This window comes from Caenorhabditis remanei, chromosome I (assembly GCF_010183535.1).
Source record: "Caenorhabditis remanei strain PX506 chromosome I, whole genome shotgun sequence".
Classification (NCBI taxonomy): Eukaryota; Metazoa; Nematoda; class Chromadorea; order Rhabditida; family Rhabditidae; genus Caenorhabditis; species Caenorhabditis remanei.
Genome location: NC_071328.1, coordinates 4,035,587 through 4,053,733, shown reverse-complemented (window position 1 = coordinate 4,053,733; position 18,147 = coordinate 4,035,587). Strand labels below are relative to the sequence as shown.

The window sequence follows — 18,147 nt, the reverse complement described above, 5'->3', positions numbered from 1 at the left end:
CATCCATCTTCTAAGCGGCAAAAACGAAAGATGGAGCACTGCTTCATGCGTGTATGTGCGGGCCCCCCCTCCGGAGTGTCAACGACGTGTGCTGCGTGAGGCGACGACAGCATCAGCCGGTGGAGAAGCAGAAGACACGGGTGGGGGAGGAAAAGAAGACGTCGAGAAGGAGCGCGAGAAGAGATATCAGTGTTCTTCCGAAGGAGCGCGAGAAGGAGACAAGAAGAGATGGCGGCTACTGCCTCAATGGACGGACAACCAAATAATCGATTTGCTATGGCGCCGGCGACGACCCGAGCGGCAAAAAAACTTGCGGACGCAGAGTAGAAAAAAACGAGACAGTGCACCCAAACCAGTTACGCAGATAGCTCGACGATGGAACACAAAGAGTGACTGTGTTTAGGACAAATGAGGTACTGATGGGAACTTTAGATTATACAGTTTCCAACTAACTTATTTTCCGACAAAGTCTAGCTTTACTGAATAAATGCGGATTTATACGGAAAAAACAAAACCGACGACCAAAAAAAGTCCGTTAGTGTTCCACTAGAATAATGAGTTAGGCCTTGCTTCTCTTTTTGCGGAAAGGAAAATTGCTTTTGGGGAGAGAAGTCCCAGAGATAAAATAGTTTGTTGTAAACAAGTTTTCCCTTGCTAATTGCTGGAAAAATGAACGATAGAGATTTCAGTTATTTTGGAGAATGGAAGTGATAACTTTCTTCGCAAATAAACTATTTTTCGCAAAAATCGGCGGATAAACGGAATTACTAGTTACTGAAATTTCTCAAGTATATATGAAGCCCGGCGGTTTCGGCCCACTGCCCATCAAGTTGCTCTCATACTCTTCTCCAAAACATATATAATATCTGTGCTCCTTCGAAAGAGAGAGACCTCGAGTCGTTCAGCTCCTCTCTTATGCCGCCGCTCAATTACCACTACTACCTCTCCATCTCTCCACATGAATAATTATAGAAGACGTCTACAGAATAGAGTAAAGGAAACACAAATGAAAGAGTGAGCGAAAGGGAAAAAATGTGACTTAAAATGATACAAAATGAAGTAGAGAGAATGAGTTGAATGTACACAAACACAGATTGAAAACACAATTCAAGAGAAACAAAAATATTGTTGATTTTCAGAAAAATAATGATTCCAAAGAGATCGAATGACAAGAAAAATGAGCTTTTCGAGCACACCTTTCGACGATCGATTGGTTGCCACTTGAGATTATGTACTTCAAGTACTTGACTCTCATTACCGCCTTCGTTCGACCGAAACCTGTTTACCAGGCATTTTTTGCGCAATACTGCGAAAATGTGTTAGATATCTTATTTTCGAGAGTGGCAAAGCTACAATATGTAATTAGAGATGAGGAAGAAGAGAAAAATAGTGAAAAATCATTAAAAATGCCGTTCAGAATTCAAAAAAACGAGATGAACGCGCGAAAATAAAATCACAGTTCAAATTGGAAACTGTGCAATTTATCGTCATGGTGTGTGCGGTGTTTGCGGGCAATGCACCCGATTTTTCCTACAATTTATGAGCTTGAAGGATTTTCAGAGAAATGGGGCTAAATGTACGTTTTTCAGATTAAAGTTATAAAATATAAAAACTAAATTGAATTTCAATATATAAAAACTATTCGAAGCACGAAAAATTTATAAAACTAACAAAACTAACTTCTCAGGAATACATAAAATATATTCGGCCGAGTATGAAAATATTTATTAAAATTTCAACAAATTTGTTGAAATCTGATTGTGAATGACATGTTGATAAGGTAAATACGAATACAACTCTCATCAAATCCGTTCATACACTGCACTGCCTGTGTTTAAATACAAATTTTACATCTTTCTGCTCTATTCGTTTCTGATTTTTCAGGTTTTCGCTATTCACATGCGTTTTAAATTATTTCCGAATTTTGCTCTTTTCGACCATTTCGAACTCCGAAATTCAGAGATCAAACATGTTCATCGGAGTTTTATTCCACATTTTAGGAAAACAAGGAAAAGTGAATACAGAGAAATTGGTCAATTCAAAGTATAGCGAAAACTCGAAGCATTTCTTTCACCAAGTTCGCTGACGAAGCATTCATTCGGAAAATCCTTTTCTGTAATGTGAAATTAATATATTTGTCTGTAAATCTTGAACTGTCGCAAATTTATGATTATCTGCAGACCAAAAAAAATCAAACTGCTGATTAGGCCACGCGTCCGCTGAAAAGAGAGAAATTTAAAAAATGAAAAATTATTTTAACAACACTTACAGTATTCTAATCTTGTTGGCTAAGGTTAAATGTCATGTTATCTACAAGAATCCGCACTTCGGATGATATGAATGAGATATTCAAACAAAAACAAAAGACGTGAGCGGCGCAGGAGGAAATGTCGCTAAAATAATAATAATTTATCTGGACTTCAAGTTGTGATGTATCGTTTTTGAAGGTGTTTAGTGAGAAAACATACTTGCAAACCGGGCCGGCGCGTAACTTTCTTCAAACTCAATATTATGAGCTGAAAAGTTTTCCGAAACGTAGATCTCGGCGAGTTCTATGTCAGTGACCTACTTCGGGCCGGAGCCTAATGCACCACGGGTCGGGCTAGAAATTTATGAAGATTTTCGTGTTTTTGGCATTTTTTCACGGCTCGCGGTACATTAGCGACTAGTCATCCGGCCCGAAGTAGGTCACTGACATAGAACTCGAATAGATCTATTTTTAGTATATTTTTCAGCTCATAATATCGAGTTTGAAGCGAGTTACGCGCGCCTGTATCCCCCCGATTTGGGGCTTGGGGTATTTTTCGAGGGGCATGAGGGTGTATGATGCCAATTTTGAGCATCATACAAAACACGCATGTTTTTGACAGGAATCGAACCAAGAACCTCTTGATTCGCACCGTCAGCACTAACCACTACTCCAAGTGGACACGTTATAATCTCTTAACCACGGTTATAATAACTTCACGCCTTTTTCATTTTTAAAATTCGTATTTTAACAGCGTGTAATTAAATATAACCCTCCCGAATGATCGAATCAACCAGAGGGTTTGTTGGCAGTAGAAAAATTCGAAGTTCTCAAACTTATTTGTAGTGATAGAAAGGACAATTGAAAACATGACCCCAAACCGCCAGAGCATTTTTGGGAGGGACAGCTAAATTTGTTATTAGAATTCCTGCAAAGAAATGCGCAGGTCGCCCCTGATTATTCCAAAGGCGCAGAGGAAAACGAGGAAAAGAAATATCTACTTCGGAAACCTTTTCCCCGCGGAAAAATTAGTTTGAACGCAGCAGGGCTGTAACCACCGAGGGCTTAGCTGAAGTGAATTCAAAGTTGATTGAGCCTACAGGTGGCGTGAGAGCAAGCTCCAGGGCGTCCCTGTTTTGAGGTAATCGCTACTTCTAAGGTGCTGAGCCAAGGGGCGGAGTCAGAGCAAGCTCCAGGGCGTCCCTGTTTTGAGGTAATCGCTACTTCTAAGGTGCTGAGCCAAAGGGCGGAGTCAGAGCAAGCTCCAGGGCGTCCCTGTTTTGAGGTAATCGCTACTTCTAAGGTGCTGAGCCAAGGGGCGGAGTCAGAGCAAGCTCCAGGGCGTCCCTGTTTTGAGGTAATCGCTACTTCTAAGGTGCTGAGCCAAAGGGCGGAGTCAGAGCAAGCTCCAGGGCGTCCCTGTTTTGAGGTAATCGCTACTTCTAAGGTGCTGAGCCAAGGGGCGGAGTCAGAGCAAGCTCCAGGGCGTCCCTGTTTTGAGGTAATCGCTACTTCTAAGGTGCTGAGCCAAGGGGCGGAGTCAGAGCAAGCTCCAGGGCGGTGTTTTAAAATGTTTTAGATTAATCACTTATGTAAAACGATAGAATAATGATTGACACTTTCACTTTTTATATAACAAAGATCTGCAATGTTCTCTGTGTTTCTTTCTTCAATTGAGTAGTCGATGTAGTGCTGGGTGACGGAAAAAAAGTTTCTGGAAAAAATTAAAACAAGAATTCCGTTTTTTCCTTCGTTTTGCTTGCTAGTTTTAAATACAACCATTTCTTGTACAATGTGAACAACACCAGCTTGGTCAACCGTGAATTGTCCGTAGGCAAAATTCAATCGTCACGGAAATACAAACGTTTTATGAGAAATGAAGAATGTGGGGGACGTGGACTTTCAAACATACTGTGAAAAAATTCCTGTAAACTAGAGTTCACGTATTTCGGCTTTCACACCCTCATGCCCCTTTTCGACTAAATACATGTACACGCGAGTTACGCGCGTGCTCGGTTTGCAAGTATGATGAAAATCGATGTTTTTTGGATTGTGGTCTCAAAGTTATAGTAACTCAGATTTCTTCATTTTGTCACTGAAGGGGAAGACAGCGTATTACGAATAGCTTTGGTATAGTACGCTCTGTTGACCGATTGGGTTACGGTAGGAGTTGCCGCCGTGCCAATTTTCAGTTTATCAACCAAAGCTAAACATTTAAAATTGAGTTTTCCATCTCTTCTCTGGGAAATGACTCAGATCGTTCCACTTTCCAAAAACCCGCAAACCTCATAAATGTGCACGATAATGCTCTCGGTGTCTAGTGAATTCCCAACTCATTTTGGCACTGATAAAGTCAGTGACGTCAACGAGTAAAAGAGAGAAAGAGAGAGAGGAAAGGCTACTGAAAAAAAAAGTGTTTCCTCAATCATTTGACACCAATCGCACCGTTTGAATGAAGTGTCTTGTTCTCGTTTCTGCTATTTTTGTTCTCATTTTTGCGAGAAGTGTTCCCACTTTTCCGTCTCCTAATATGCTAAATTCCAGAGGAAAACTCACCATGTTGGAAGTAAAACTACCTTTGTAAACTAGGAAATAAGTGAATGTTTTTGATTTTCCGATTAAAACGGTTTCTCTTTTTTATTCGAAATAGAGCATTGTACACGTCAAACGTTTCATTATCATCTTCGACAACTTTATTTTTCTATTTATTTCACGTGCGGATAGGCAGGCGGAATGTGTTCCTATTCAAGCAATCTCAGGAATAAGTGACTAGGGAAGATCGTAAGTCTGGAGATACGGGACGTGTCCAAGATCATTGGAAAGGTGGAAAACCGATTATTCCGAATATTTATTCAATTTTTGCCCTTGTGGTCTGGCGGTCGAGAAAGATTAGGTTTTCTTCTCTGCAGTTTTGTTGCAACTTCAGGTCGGAAGTTGATTCGGCTTAAGATGGGATCTTGCTCACCCTCTGGCCGAAAGTTAAACGATTTCAGACTTCACGTCGGATCTAGGTCATCTTTTGACCTGAAGATGGTACAGTCTTGATATGAAGTTTGGGGCACTTTTTACCGGCAAGGTAAAGGAATGGTAATAGCGGTCTGATCCAGAATACGACCAACCTCCGAGCTGAAGCCGACCAACTTCAAAGCAATCGGTTACTGCCGAGTTCCGAATCCCGTCATGAAAATTTAATTCCGACTTCCGATTTCCGTGTAAAACGTTCAGAAATTTTTTGAATTTTGGTGGTATTTAATGCAATTTTGTATGAAGACAACGACAAAATTTGTTTTCAGTGATGACTAGAAAACAATTTCCTTAAATTTGTCATGTTCAAATTTAACTTCCGACTACCGTTTTCAATATATAATGTTACTTCGCCTCATTTTTGAGTCTCCCTAATTCTACGCTCTCTACCCACCACAGTCTTGTCTTCCCAGTGTACCAGATGCCCATCTTCTGCCTCTTACTGTCCAACACTGTGTACTACACAATCAATACTTGCATTCCACATTTTCTGCTACAATTGAACTCTCGAATTCTTTCTTGAGAGAACTTTTGAAACTCCTGACGTATCCACAATAGATATTGTTGCTTTTCTGAATTCTGAATCCTATTTTTCATAAAATTAGCTCCACTTTCACCTCCTCGCGTTATCGATCCATGCACTTCTTTTTTTTGAATTCTTTATTTCCTTTGTCATTTCAAATGAGGATTTATAAAAGATTCACTAGATATTCAATATGCGTAGAGCGTTTTCATCGTAATCAATTCCAGAAAAACGTTCTGTTTACAGCTCTCCATATTCGAAGTGTCCAATACAATGAAATTATTCAATCTCCCATACCTTGCCTACTCTCGAATCATCACTTCAATGAATCCGATCGAAGTGATTTCTCTTTCATTTTGCTCAAAAAGGACAAGGAATATAATCAAACAAGTACGTTTTCCTGATTCCTTGAAGAGGATTTCTACAGAAGAACATGATCCAAAAGGTCCCGTGTTCCAATTAGGGAATACGATAAAACAATTTATATCGATTCCATTCCAACCTGCTCCGCGTCGGGCTCGAAGTGAAGGGAGAAGATTTACAGGGACTATAGATGGAGTCAAACACTATTTCAGGTACCGTTTTAATGTCTCAAAGTGGCAAACATTTTTAGAAATTTTTCAGATCTATTGACACCGATGATGCCTGTGTTCTTTACACTAGTAATATGAACAGTGGATTCAAGATAATCAACTACTTTTTGGACTTAATACGAGGAACTTTAGATGAATTAATGTTGGATTTTAAAGTGATCAGTGATCTGAAAGGATTCATGAGTGAACCATGCATGAAATCACTTCAGAAAATAGAAATTGTTTCCGATACCGTGTCTTCGGAGCAGTTATCAGTTTTCTTCAATAATTTGAAAATTACAGTTCCTGAATTTCAAATGAGATCGAAAGTTGAAGGACCGATGGATCCAAATCTGAGTTTTCTTCAAACAGACAGATTGTATCTAAAATATGGGAAATGTGTTAAAAGAGAGCATCTTCTCAGAATGGATGTGAATTACATGGTGGTGTTTAGGTCTAACCTTGATATTGAATCAATTTTTCAATTTATAAAACATTGGAGAGATGGAAACAATATGAGACTTACTGTAGCTAAGATTCAAGGAATATCTGAAGATGTTATAAATAAAGATCGTTTTATTTCTGAGTTCAATGCAAAACCATGGGATCCATCAAAACGAGACAAATGCTATACTTATGATAAAGAGTGAGTTTGATCATTTTATTCATGATTTTATTTCGCAAAAACTAATTTTTAAGCTTACTCCCAAACGACACACCTGAAGATTGTTCAGATGGAATCGATTTCGAAAGACATGATGGATTGCTGGCAACAATTCGATTCATGCCTTGTGTAAGAATGTTTCTTTTCTTTGTTTGGCATCAACGACGGCATTCTGAGGATGCGTGAAATGAACCCGATTCGGGTATCTTTCTTTTTCGTATAATTATGTAATCTATTTTACTTTATCCTCAATTATAAGATCAACATCGACATCATTTTTATCAATCGAAAATAATTTAATAACCAAGGACGCTTTGTCTCTACCGCTCTTTCTTGAAAAGGACGATTGAGTCCTACTCATTCTCTCCTCTTTACTTTGTAACAATAGAACCATTCTTATTTCTTTCCTTCCATGTTTTCTTTCCTACTGTAATACCTTTCTTACATGTACTGTTTTACCTGTATTTGTTACTTTATCGTTATATAAAATGGTTTAATTATCCAAGTTCATCAATCTACACACAACAAATCCAACATTCAAGGAAATTACTCAGTGAGACCTCATCATTTAAAAACTCTTTGAAATTTTTTATGATTATCCCAATTTTTGTTTTCAAGACTCTTTTTCGATGACCAATTATCGAATAGACTCTCACTTGTAGACTTTTCTTGAGTATAACATTTGAAAGTTGTTTCATTCTACTCTTATGATATTTTGAATGCTCGATTGCTCTGTGTTTGTCGATGCATAGAATATCCCAAGGCACATATCCATAATCTCTCACTCAAATAGGCGGCTATTCAATGTCCTATTAGATCGACCTCCTCACGTTATCAATCCATGCACTTTTTTGTTCCTTCCTTTCACTAAATATGCAATTTGCGTATAGCTTTTTTTTAAGCACTTTTGGTACTGAAAATCGGGCCGGCCGGTTCGGGGGTACGCGCTCCATCAAAACTAATACAAGATAAACTATTCATTGAATTCAATTCAAAATTTAAAAATTGAAAAAAACAATAGAGAGAGCAGACACAAAGATGGATCATGGTCTGGGGAATGATTCTGGCGGTGTTGGAAGAAGGGGGCGATGGGCGCGGAGGAGCAAAAAGATGAGAGAAAAGTTACAAGAAGAGGAGCGGAATGAAAAGTTTTGGGTTGTTGGGGAAGGGGAGAAAGGGAATAAAAACACATTAAAATAATAATATTACAGGAAAAAATGTTAAAATAGCAACGGAATATCACCTCATATTAACCTGATCAACATGATTAGGAACAGGAGGTGACCTGGAAGAAAGCGCCAGGTACGCTTTATGATAGCTCGATAACGTTTTCGATGAGACAACCCAAATTGCACAGGTTATGCCAACAACCAGTTGAGATACACATCTGAAAATAGGGGAATCAGGGAGATTATTTGAAAAGGAATACTCACTTTAAAAGAAATACAATTATCTCTGGAGCCGCCACTTTCGGATCCATCGGACACTCGTCGATGGGATATGTGAAGCCGAAGAGCTCTCGATCTTGCAGTCGAATGCATCGATGGTGGAGCCATCCTTCTAGCCACGCTGGCATATTCACCGCCTGATACCACATGATCGCGGCGTTCATGGCGGTTGGAAGGGAGTACATGATGGCGAATGCTCCGATTCTGAAAGGAAAAATATTATTTTTGTTTTGATTGTTTGAACTTGGAGATTTCAGCAAAATGCCGTTTCGTAAATCGACATGCCACGTAGCAATATTCACCTTAACATCAACTTCTCCAACTTGCTAATATTCCTCTCAACGTCTGCATGCTGTAACTTGATATAACTTCGAATTCGGATCATCGACCAAATGCCACAGATGAGAAGAACTGCTCCGAGTGCTGCAAAAAAGAACGTTTTTTCCTCTTTAGTAGTAAAACGAGCATAAATAACGATAGAACACAATTCGATTTGCCATTCACTGCCTTATCTAGACAAGTAAACTCACCCAACGAGACAACGATTGGCGTAAAGAAGAAGTAGACAAGAGCGGAGGGATTGAGATTTCCAACTGAACAAATTCCAGTGAAAACGTCTCCATCGACAGAGTTTGTGACGAGAACGGAGACTGATAAGACGGCGGGAACTCCCCAGCACATTGCATGAAAATATGGCGATAATGCGGCGATCGATTCGGCTCCCCACTTCAAATTAGCGGCTAAGGACCAGGCGAGACAGAGTACGAGCCATCTGAAAAAAGTTTATAAGTAATAGGGAAGAAGAATCTGCAAGCGAATCTGCTTCTGTAAATTTGATTCTAGAGTATGAATTTTGAAAAAGATCCACATTGAATACAAAAACCGCTTTTTAGTTTTGATATTTTTCATCAAAACATTTTGGAGATCAAACCCGCCAAAAGATCAAACCCGCCAGATTTTGATTTTCAAGTTATGGGGTTATTCAGGTCATGTAAAAATGTATTTTAATACATTTTTTCCTTATTCACGACCGGTGAAAAATGTATTTTAATACATATTTTTCTCCCATTTTTCTACATTTCTGCCCAATTTTTTGACAGTTTTTCAACATACGCATGTCGAAAAATGCGAAAAAGGGGAAAAACGCTGTTAAACCAACGGTAAACTGAGATTTGTAAAAATAGTTTCTCGACTCTCGTGAATAAGAAAAAAATGTATTAAAATACATTTTTACATGACCTGAATAACCCCATTATCACTCCGGGCGTATTCTTCACATCACCTTCACATCATCGTCTGTCAACAATGGAATATGTATGGCCGGCGACAAGATATCAGATGCGACTCGACCCGGAGCACCCGGACTTCCGAGAGAGATTTTTCCGTCTGAACCACGTCCGATGGGAAGATGTGTGGGACGGACATCGCCTTCTACCGCGTCCCCCACAGGCGACTCCTTCGCCACCTCTTCAACCCTCTCCTGAACCCATTCGCCCAACGGAAAAGAAGAGGAGAAGAAGGAAGTGCGCCAAGCCTGCCCGCAAATCAGCCCCAACAACAGGAGGAGTCAAGAAGCCACATCGTTACCGTCCAGGAACCGTCGCTCTTCGTGAGATCAGACGTTACCAAAAGTCCACCGAGCTCCTCATCCGCAAGTTGCCATTCCAGCGACTTGTTCGTGAGATCGCCCAGGACTTCAAGACCGATCTTCGATTCCAATCTTCCGCTGTCATGGCTCTTCAAGAGGCTGCTGAGGCTTACCTCGTCGGACTCTTCGAAGACACCAACCTGTGCGCCATCCACGCTAAGCGAGTCACCATCATGCCAAAGGATATCCAACTTGCCAGACGTATCCGAGGAGAGCGCGCTTAAATACCTTTTGGTATTCGAGCAAACTTGATCTCAACCAATAACCGAACCCAACGGCCCTCTTTAGGGCCACAATGTCATAATCCTATCATAACATGTGAATAAAGTTGTTTTTCTATTCTTTACAGAAAACTGCAGAATATATCGACTTAACATCTGCCCTTGGATGAATCAATGTGTTCGTGCCTTTAACAACTGCTTTTTTTCCGACACCAATACAGTAAATAGGATTCACGGATTACAGGTGAATATACAGGTGAAAATTATCAAATTTATGAAACATTTTTAAACTTTTCAGCAGGGATTAGGCTTACCTTCAGTGTGCACATCGGCTCGATTGATCCCCCGGAGGTGTCCATATCGACGTCATTCTGCTGCACCTCCTGCTGCTCATTTTGGGATGTCGTTGCCGCAACTGCTGGTTCGTCCACTTCCATCACCACCCTCCAACGACTTCAGGTAATCAAATTCAGGTTCATGAGATTTGAATGTTGAACACACGTTGTACTCCCTCGATCGAACTCCTTTCACGTATTTCCCCTGGAATTGCACATTTTTATTGAAACGTTTTCTTCGAACACTTACGCTTTGATCTCTTTGAGAAATCGAATCACGAGCTCCGAATGCCAGTCGTCGACGTCGAGCTTCTGATTGGACCAGTGTTGCGATCACTTGCTTTGTTGACAAGTCTTCACATAATTCTATTGGCGTTTTTCCATTCTTCGTCTTCGCATGAATATCTCCTCCGTATTGGCAAAGCAGTTCGATGAGATCAGGCTGGGCCCAACAAGCAGCAGCGTGTACTGGCTGCCAGAAATCATTGTCTCGGATCAGAGGGGATACAGAACAAGTCAACAAGAAGGCGGCCACATCGTAATACCCATTGGCTGATGCCACGTGGAGCTGAAAGGGTTTACTGTTTTCTAAATACATAAATTTCTAAAAACTCATGTAAGTAGACCCATCTGGAGCTCGAACGTCAAGTTCTCTTCTTTGTTGATGAAACATCTTCATATCATCCAACATCGCCTTCTCCGGAGCACCTCTCATCTCATCAATATACGATTGTGTGATTCCTCTTGCAGCCATTTCACTCTCAATCACATCCAATGTCTCCTCATGATCACAAATATCGTATGGCATGTTTCCTTCGGCATTAACTGCTAACAAATTGGCGCCGGCTTGAATAAGAATCTTTACAATATTAATATGAGGCTCATATTATGAGCACAACATGCGGCCGCGTGTAACGGTGTCCACTGTTCCATATCATGTGCATTCACATTTGCTCCTGAAATAGGATTTGTTGACTTATTGAAACAAAATAGATTAAGAGGCGTTGTCTGTAAGATGAGGATTCCTCTTGGCACAGTTGCAAAAAGTTGTTTCAATCCGAACTCTTTTTACAGCATATATACCCCTATGGTAGTGATTTACAAAAAATATGTCACCAGTCCCCTATGACGTCATCATAGGAAAATATGACCAATAATTGACTTTTCACCCAAAAATGCATAAAAATTTCAATTTTCCAGATAACTTTCTGAAACTTTCGGTACATGTTTAGAGTGTTTTTGACTACACCTACACAGATTTTTAGCCCCCCAGACACCCCAGAAACAATTCAATTGAATTTTATTTTCATGTTTTTTCCACTTTTCTCGAAAAATCCCTCTAGAAGTCATAAAATTTCAAATCGTATTCGTATTCCCCGCAAAAAGTTCTATTAGGACCAATTAAAATCATAAAAAGTTAGGTGGACCATTTTGAGATTTTTCGATTTTTTCAAAAATCACATAAGGGTCCCCCCTTATGAAAAAAAATTTTTCACGAAAAATTTGAAAAAAAAAATTGATCCGAAAACAATCAGAATATTGATAACACACATAAAATAAACCAATTCCAAGATTTTACACCTCAGAAATTGGTTTGAACAGATTTCGTATTTTTCTTCATCAAAATTTTTTCCCATTTTTTGAGGTTTTCATCAATTATTTGTACAGAAGCCATAAAATTTCAACTTATGTATCAAATTCCTGCAGTATTTAACATACGATCCAATTGAAATCATCAAAAATTAGGTGGACCATTTTGAGATATTTTCATTTAATTTGAAAATCACATAAGGGTCCCCCCCATGGAAAAAAAATTTTATCGAAAAAATAATTCGACATCATTTTGACGCAAAAACGTTCAGCGCTTTGATAAAATATTACAAAACCATTTGTAAAAAAGTTTTGAATGCTTTTGCATAAAAATAATGTCGACTTATTTTTTCGATAAAATTTTCTTTCCATGGGGGGGACCCTTATGTGATTTTCAAATTAAATGAAAATATCTCAAAATGGTCCACCTAATTTTTGATGATTTCAATTGGATCGTATGTTAAATACTGCAGGAATTTGATACATAAGTTGAAATTTTATGGCTTCTGTACAAATAATTGATGAAAACCTCAAAAAATGGGAAAAAATTTTGATGAAGAAAAATACGAAATCTGTTCAAACCAATTTCTGAGGTGTAAAATCTTGGAATTGGTTTATTTTATGTGTGTTATCAATATTCTGATTGTTTTCGGATCAATTTTTTTTTTCAAATTTTTCGTGAAAAATTTTTTTTCATAAGGGGGGACCCTTATGTGATTTTTGAAAAAATCGAAAAATCTCAAAATGGTCCACCTAACTTTTTATGATTTTAATTGGTCCTAATAGAACTTTTTGCGGGGAATACGAATACGATTTGAAATTTTATGACTTCTAGAGGGATTTTTCGAGAAAAGTGGAAAAAACATGAAAATAAAATTCAATTGAATTGTTTCTGGGGTGTCTGGGGGGCTAAAAATCTGTGTAGGTGTAGTCAAAAACACTCTAAACATGTACCGAAAGTTTCAGAAAGTTATCTGGAAAATTGAAATTTTTATGCATTTTTGGGTGAAAAGTCAATTATTGGTCATATTTTCCTATGATGACGTCATAGGGGACTGGTGACATATTTTTTGTAAATCACTACCATAGGGGTATATATGCTGTAAAAAGAGTTCGGATTGAAACAACTTTTTGCAACTGTGCCAAGGCGCAACACAAACATTCTCACTCTTACAGATAGTGCCTCTTAAGAGACAAACAAGGGAATCACAAATTAAATGATATTACCTGATCAGAATTGATAGAAATACTGTTGACATGATAAGTGTGAGCATTTCCATAAACCCGTCGCGGGCTGGCTTCAACTATTAACTCCATAGGTACAATCGACGGAATTTGTAGTTTCCCCCGGAACGATGACGTGCTGCAAGCGATAAAATTGGTTAGTTTCTCTTTGAATAAACAATTTACTTGATTCTGTTCGTTCTCGGCAAGTTCCAAGCATCATCTCCTATCTTGCGCTCTCATTCACTCATCTTCCACAGCTTGATCGTTTTGTCATTTGTAGAGAGGATGAAATTGGCAGCGTTCTTCTTTTTCAGCCATCTGATTTGATTAATTTTCTCATCAATTTCTAACGACTTCAGGTAATCAAATTCATGTTCATGAGATTGGAATGCTGAATACACGGTGTTTTTCCCCTAGAATTGCACACTTTTTATTGAAACGTTTTCTTCGAACACTTACGCTTTGATCTCTTTGAAAAATTACTACACGTCCTCCTTTGTCTCCAGTAGCCAAATACTCACCGTCGTGTGAAAATTCCACACACGAAATGACATCAGCTGAAGCTATTGGGACATGTTTATCTGTTTTCAGCGGGGATTAAGCCTTACCTTCAGTGTGCACATCGGCATCTATATTTCCTTTCACCTGGTTGAATTTCCAAGTAATTTGGTCTACCGGTTCGAACGTCTGATCCGGCTCGATTGGTCCCTCAGTGTCCATCCTCCAACTTGTTCTCCCTGGTTCTCGTTGTTTGTCGGTTCTCTTCCCTTCTCAATCACTGGATGTGACAAAGATTATAATATTGCTTAAGACACTCGGATGTTGACTAGTGTATAATGCGTCTGGAAAAAAAGAAAACTGAAATGAGTGCTGGGAGTATGCGAAATTGGATTAAGAATCACGGCAAAAAAAGAAAGAAAAAAGACGAGAAGAGGACGAAACACAAAATAAATCCCTTGCCAGAGGTTGCTAGGCAGCAAATCTGCCAAAAGATGAGAGAGGACAAGGAAATTTTTGATGTATTACCAGGAAATTACGACATCGATGCTAATAAAAATGACCATCAATAGTTCAAACTTTCTTGGGTAAGTAGTGTGTAAAGCGAAAAGAGAATGAAAGGGAACATTTAGCGAAAAAGAGAGAGAACAGTATAGAAAACGAGGAGTGCGCAGAGAAATGAAGACAAAGAACATTGTTTGTGTGTATGCATGTGGTGCGATCACTAAAAATCATAAAAAATGACCGACAATGCACTTCTCCAAAACATACATAATATCTGTGCTCCTTCGAAAGAGAGAGACCTCGAGTCGTTCAGCTCCTCACTTATGCCGCCGCTCAATTACCACTACTACCATGACAAGAAAAATGAGCTTTTCGAGCACACCTTTCGACGATCGATTGGTTGTAACTTGAGATTATGTACTTCAAGTACTTGACTCTCATTACCGCCTTCGTTCGACCGAAACCTGTTTACCAGGCATTTTTTGCGCAATACTGCGAAAATGTGTTAGATATCTTATTTTCGAGAGTGGCAAAGCTACAATATGTAATTAGAGATGAGGAAGAAGAGAAAAATAGTGAAAAATCATTAAAAATGCAGTTCAGAATTCAAAAAAAACGAGATGAACGCGCGAAAAAAAATTACAGTTCAAATTGGAAACTGTGTAATTTATCGTCGTGGTGTGCGCGGTGTTTGCGGGCAATGCACCCGATTTTTCCTACAACTTATGAGCTTGAAGGATTTTCAGAGAAATGGGGCTAAATGTACGTTTTTCAGATTAAAGTTATAAAATATAAAAACTAAATTGAATTTCAATATATAAAAACTATTCGAAGCACGAAAAATTTATAAAACTAACAAAATTAACTTCGTACATAAAAAGAATACCTAAAATATGTTCGGTCAAGTATGAATATATTTATTAAAATTTTAACAAATTCGTTGAAATCTGATTGTGAATTACATGTTGATAAGGTAAATACGAATACAAACCTCATCAAATCCGTTCATACACTGCACTGCTTGCGTTTAAATACAAATTTTACATCTTTCTGCTCTATTCGTTTCTGATTTTTCAGGTTTTCGCTATTCACATGCGGTTTAAATTATTCAATACCTTCCGAATTTTGCTCTTTTCGACCATTTCGAACTCCGAAGTTCAGAGATCAAACATGTTCATCGGAGTTTTATTCCACATTTTAGGAAAACAAGGAAAAGTGAATACAGAGAAATTGGTCAATTCAAAGTATAGCGAAAACTCGAAGCATTCCTTTCACCTAGTTCGTCGGCGAAGCATTCATTCGGAGACTCCTTTTCTGTAATATGAAATTAATATATTGATCTGTAAATCTTGAACTGTCGCAAATTTATAATTATCTACAAACCAAAAAAATCAAACTCCTGATTAGGCCACGCGTCCGCTGAAAACAGAGAAATTTAAAAAAGGAAAAATTATTTTAACAACACTGACAGTATACTAATCTTGTTGGCTGAGGTTAAATGTCATGTTATCTACAAGAATCCGCACTTCCGATGATATGAATGAGATATTCAAACAAAAACAGAAGACGTGAGACGCGTAACTCTCTTCAAACTCGATATTATGAGCTGAAAAGTATACCAAGATGTAGATCTCGGTGAGAATTATGTCCATAACCTACTTCGGACCGGAGCCTATTCCACCGGGAGTCGGGCTAGAATGGCCTTTGTGGGGATTTTCGCGTTTTTGGCATTTTTTATCGGCTCGCGGCGCATTAGCGACTAGCCACCCTCCCGAAGTAGGTCACAAACATAGAGCTCGCCGAGATCTATATGTTGGTATATTTTTCAGCTCATAATATCGAGTTTGAAGCGAGTTACGTGCCGGCTCGGTTTGCAAGTATGATGAAAATCGATGTTTTTTGGATTGTGGTCTCAAAGTTATAGTAACTCAGATTTCTTCATTTTGTCACTGAAGGGGAAGACAGCGTATTACGAATAGCTTTGGTATAGTACGCTCTGTTGACCGATTGGGTTACGGTAGGAGTTGGCGCCGTGCCAATTTTCAGTTTATCAACCAAAGCTAAACATTTAAAATGGAGTTTTCCATCTCTTCTCTGGAAAATGACTCAGATCGTTCCACTTTTTCCAAAAACCCGCAAACCTCATAAATGTGCACGATAATGCTCTCGGTGTCTAGTGAATTCCCAACTCATTTTGGCACTGATAAAAGCAGTGACGTCAACGAGGAAAAGAGAGAAAGAGAGAGAGGAAAGGCTACTGAAAAAAAAAAGTGTTTCCTCAATCATTTGACACCAATCGCACCGTTTGAATGAAGTGTCTTATTCTCGTTTCTGCTATTTTTGTTCTCATTTTTGCGAGAAGTGTTCCCACTTTTCCGTCTCCTACAATAGATGTGCTGATCGGTCCAAACTGTCATATGTGTGAGGTGAGCGGTAGAGCGCGGTTGTCATCTTTTACTCACTATTGTATCTTTTTCAGGTAATTCTGAACAATGTCCGGTACGAATACCACAATAATTTTACTGGTGTCACTCCAGATCAACTCCGGAAATCTCTCTACGTGTAAGTCATTTCTCTTCATTGAAACGTGCACACTCATACACCTGAAGCCACCTGAAAATGTTATCAAAGTTCCGGCTCTTTCGCTTCCCCTCCAATTAATTTATCAGTGAAACCCACAAACAACGCGAGTTTTCAGACAATGTGACTTGAACTTGAACGGGTTCACAGATGAAGAATGTCATCGAATTGCTGATAATGATTCGGCTGATATACTACAACAACTTCAGGCTGGAACGTCTTCTTATCGCATTTGTCAGAGGGAATTATTGTGTTGATTGAGGAGTATGCTTATTCAAAGACCGGTGTTTGTAATAAATTGTTCTGTTCATGAAATCAATGTACTCGAAAGGAAGATTTGATATTTAGATTGTATTCGAATGCTTTGGAGTACTGTATGTACATCGGTCGTTCAATTGAATTTTCAAAGAACATCACTGCGCCAAAACTCGTACTACATGGACAGGATTTAATGTGTTATAGTCCAAACATTTATCATTATTTGTACGATTTCTTCCTAGAAAATTCAGTTCTAATCAACCCAATTCAGTGCAAAAAAGTGTGATTTTAGCTATCCCCTTAAAATGTTCATAACTCTCTAGGGAGTGTCCGTACAAAAAAGCTGCCAACTAGAAAAATGAAGTTCTACTCTTGGACTGCTTGATCCCATAAAAAGTTATTTTGTGGGACAGTTAGTTTTACACAATGACGTTCTCTCAAAGTTGGGCATTTTAAACTGAAAAGCCCAAATTGGAACTGATATCCTTTTGAGCGGTACTGTAACTCTCTTCATAGACTTCAAAGGAAAGAGTTGTCTACTACAAAAATGTAGAGCTAGATTTATACTATAACATGCTATAAAGCTGAAAAGATATCATTCTCGCAAACAAAGTTATGCATGTTCAAAGTCGCCGTGTCTTTATGTCCGGTTACTGTACTGATACGGTTAATGTAGGCAGTTGTTCAAATTATTTCAAATCTGCGGTAATAATGTAAAAACTTTGCTTACAAAAATGACATCAGCGTTTTTTTTTTCTGATTTCAAATTTGTTTTCAGTGTGAGTTGAGATGAGTTGTAGAGTATTT

General features: G+C 38.7%; 7 protein-coding genes across 7 annotated transcripts; 4 read left to right on the top strand and 3 right to left on the bottom strand.

The window, feature by feature from the left end:
• Positions 1-6,068: 6,068 nt before the first annotated feature.
• Positions 6,069-7,217, top strand: GCK72_000613 (uncharacterized protein; the record flags this gene model as incomplete). Its single annotated transcript, XM_003109233.1, has 3 exons — positions 6,069-6,370; positions 6,420-7,013; positions 7,067-7,217. The coding sequence occupies 3 exons, from the start codon at positions 6,069-6,071 to the stop codon at positions 7,215-7,217; spliced, it is 1,047 nt and encodes a 348-aa protein (XP_003109281.1).
• A 1,053-nt stretch (positions 7,218-8,270) lies between these two features.
• GCK72_000612 (uncharacterized protein) lies at positions 8,271-10,302 on the bottom strand (the record flags this gene model as incomplete). The annotated part of the gene is made up of 5 exons (XM_003109399.2): positions 8,271-8,418; positions 8,465-8,683; positions 8,782-8,902; positions 9,010-9,251; positions 10,268-10,302. 5 exons carry the CDS (start codon positions 10,300-10,302, stop codon positions 8,271-8,273), a joined length of 765 nt encoding a protein of 254 aa, XP_003109447.2.
• GCK72_000611 (uncharacterized protein) lies at positions 9,785-10,351 on the top strand (the record flags this gene model as incomplete). The annotated part of the gene is made up of 1 exon (XM_003109144.2): positions 9,785-10,351. The coding sequence occupies one exon, from the start codon at positions 9,785-9,787 to the stop codon at positions 10,349-10,351; it is 567 nt and encodes a 188-aa protein (XP_003109192.2).
• Positions 10,352-10,514: 163 nt separating this feature from the next.
• GCK72_000610 (uncharacterized protein) lies at positions 10,515-11,118 on the top strand (the record flags this gene model as incomplete). Its single annotated transcript, XM_053722584.1, has 3 exons — positions 10,515-10,592; positions 10,647-10,769; positions 10,951-11,118. The coding sequence occupies 3 exons, from the start codon at positions 10,515-10,517 to the stop codon at positions 11,116-11,118; spliced, it is 369 nt and encodes a 122-aa protein (XP_053591229.1).
• GCK72_000609 (uncharacterized protein) lies at positions 10,739-13,590 on the bottom strand (the record flags this gene model as incomplete). The annotated part of the gene is made up of 4 exons (XM_053722583.1): positions 10,739-10,888; positions 10,934-11,251; positions 11,327-11,542; positions 13,501-13,590. 4 exons carry the CDS (start codon positions 13,588-13,590, stop codon positions 10,739-10,741), a joined length of 774 nt encoding a protein of 257 aa, XP_053591228.1.
• Positions 13,591-13,736: 146 nt separating this feature from the next.
• GCK72_000608 (uncharacterized protein) lies at positions 13,737-14,220 on the bottom strand (the record flags this gene model as incomplete). Its single annotated transcript, XM_003109410.1, has 3 exons — positions 13,737-13,913; positions 13,960-14,057; positions 14,109-14,220. 3 exons carry the CDS (start codon positions 14,218-14,220, stop codon positions 13,737-13,739), a joined length of 387 nt encoding a protein of 128 aa, XP_003109458.1.
• Positions 14,221-16,811: 2,591 nt separating this feature from the next.
• GCK72_000607 (uncharacterized protein) lies at positions 16,812-17,339 on the top strand (the record flags this gene model as incomplete). Its single annotated transcript, XM_003109286.2, has 3 exons — positions 16,812-16,928; positions 16,982-17,064; positions 17,201-17,339. 3 exons carry the CDS (start codon positions 16,812-16,814, stop codon positions 17,337-17,339), a joined length of 339 nt encoding a protein of 112 aa, XP_003109334.2.
• Positions 17,340-18,147: the final 808 nt, after the last annotated feature.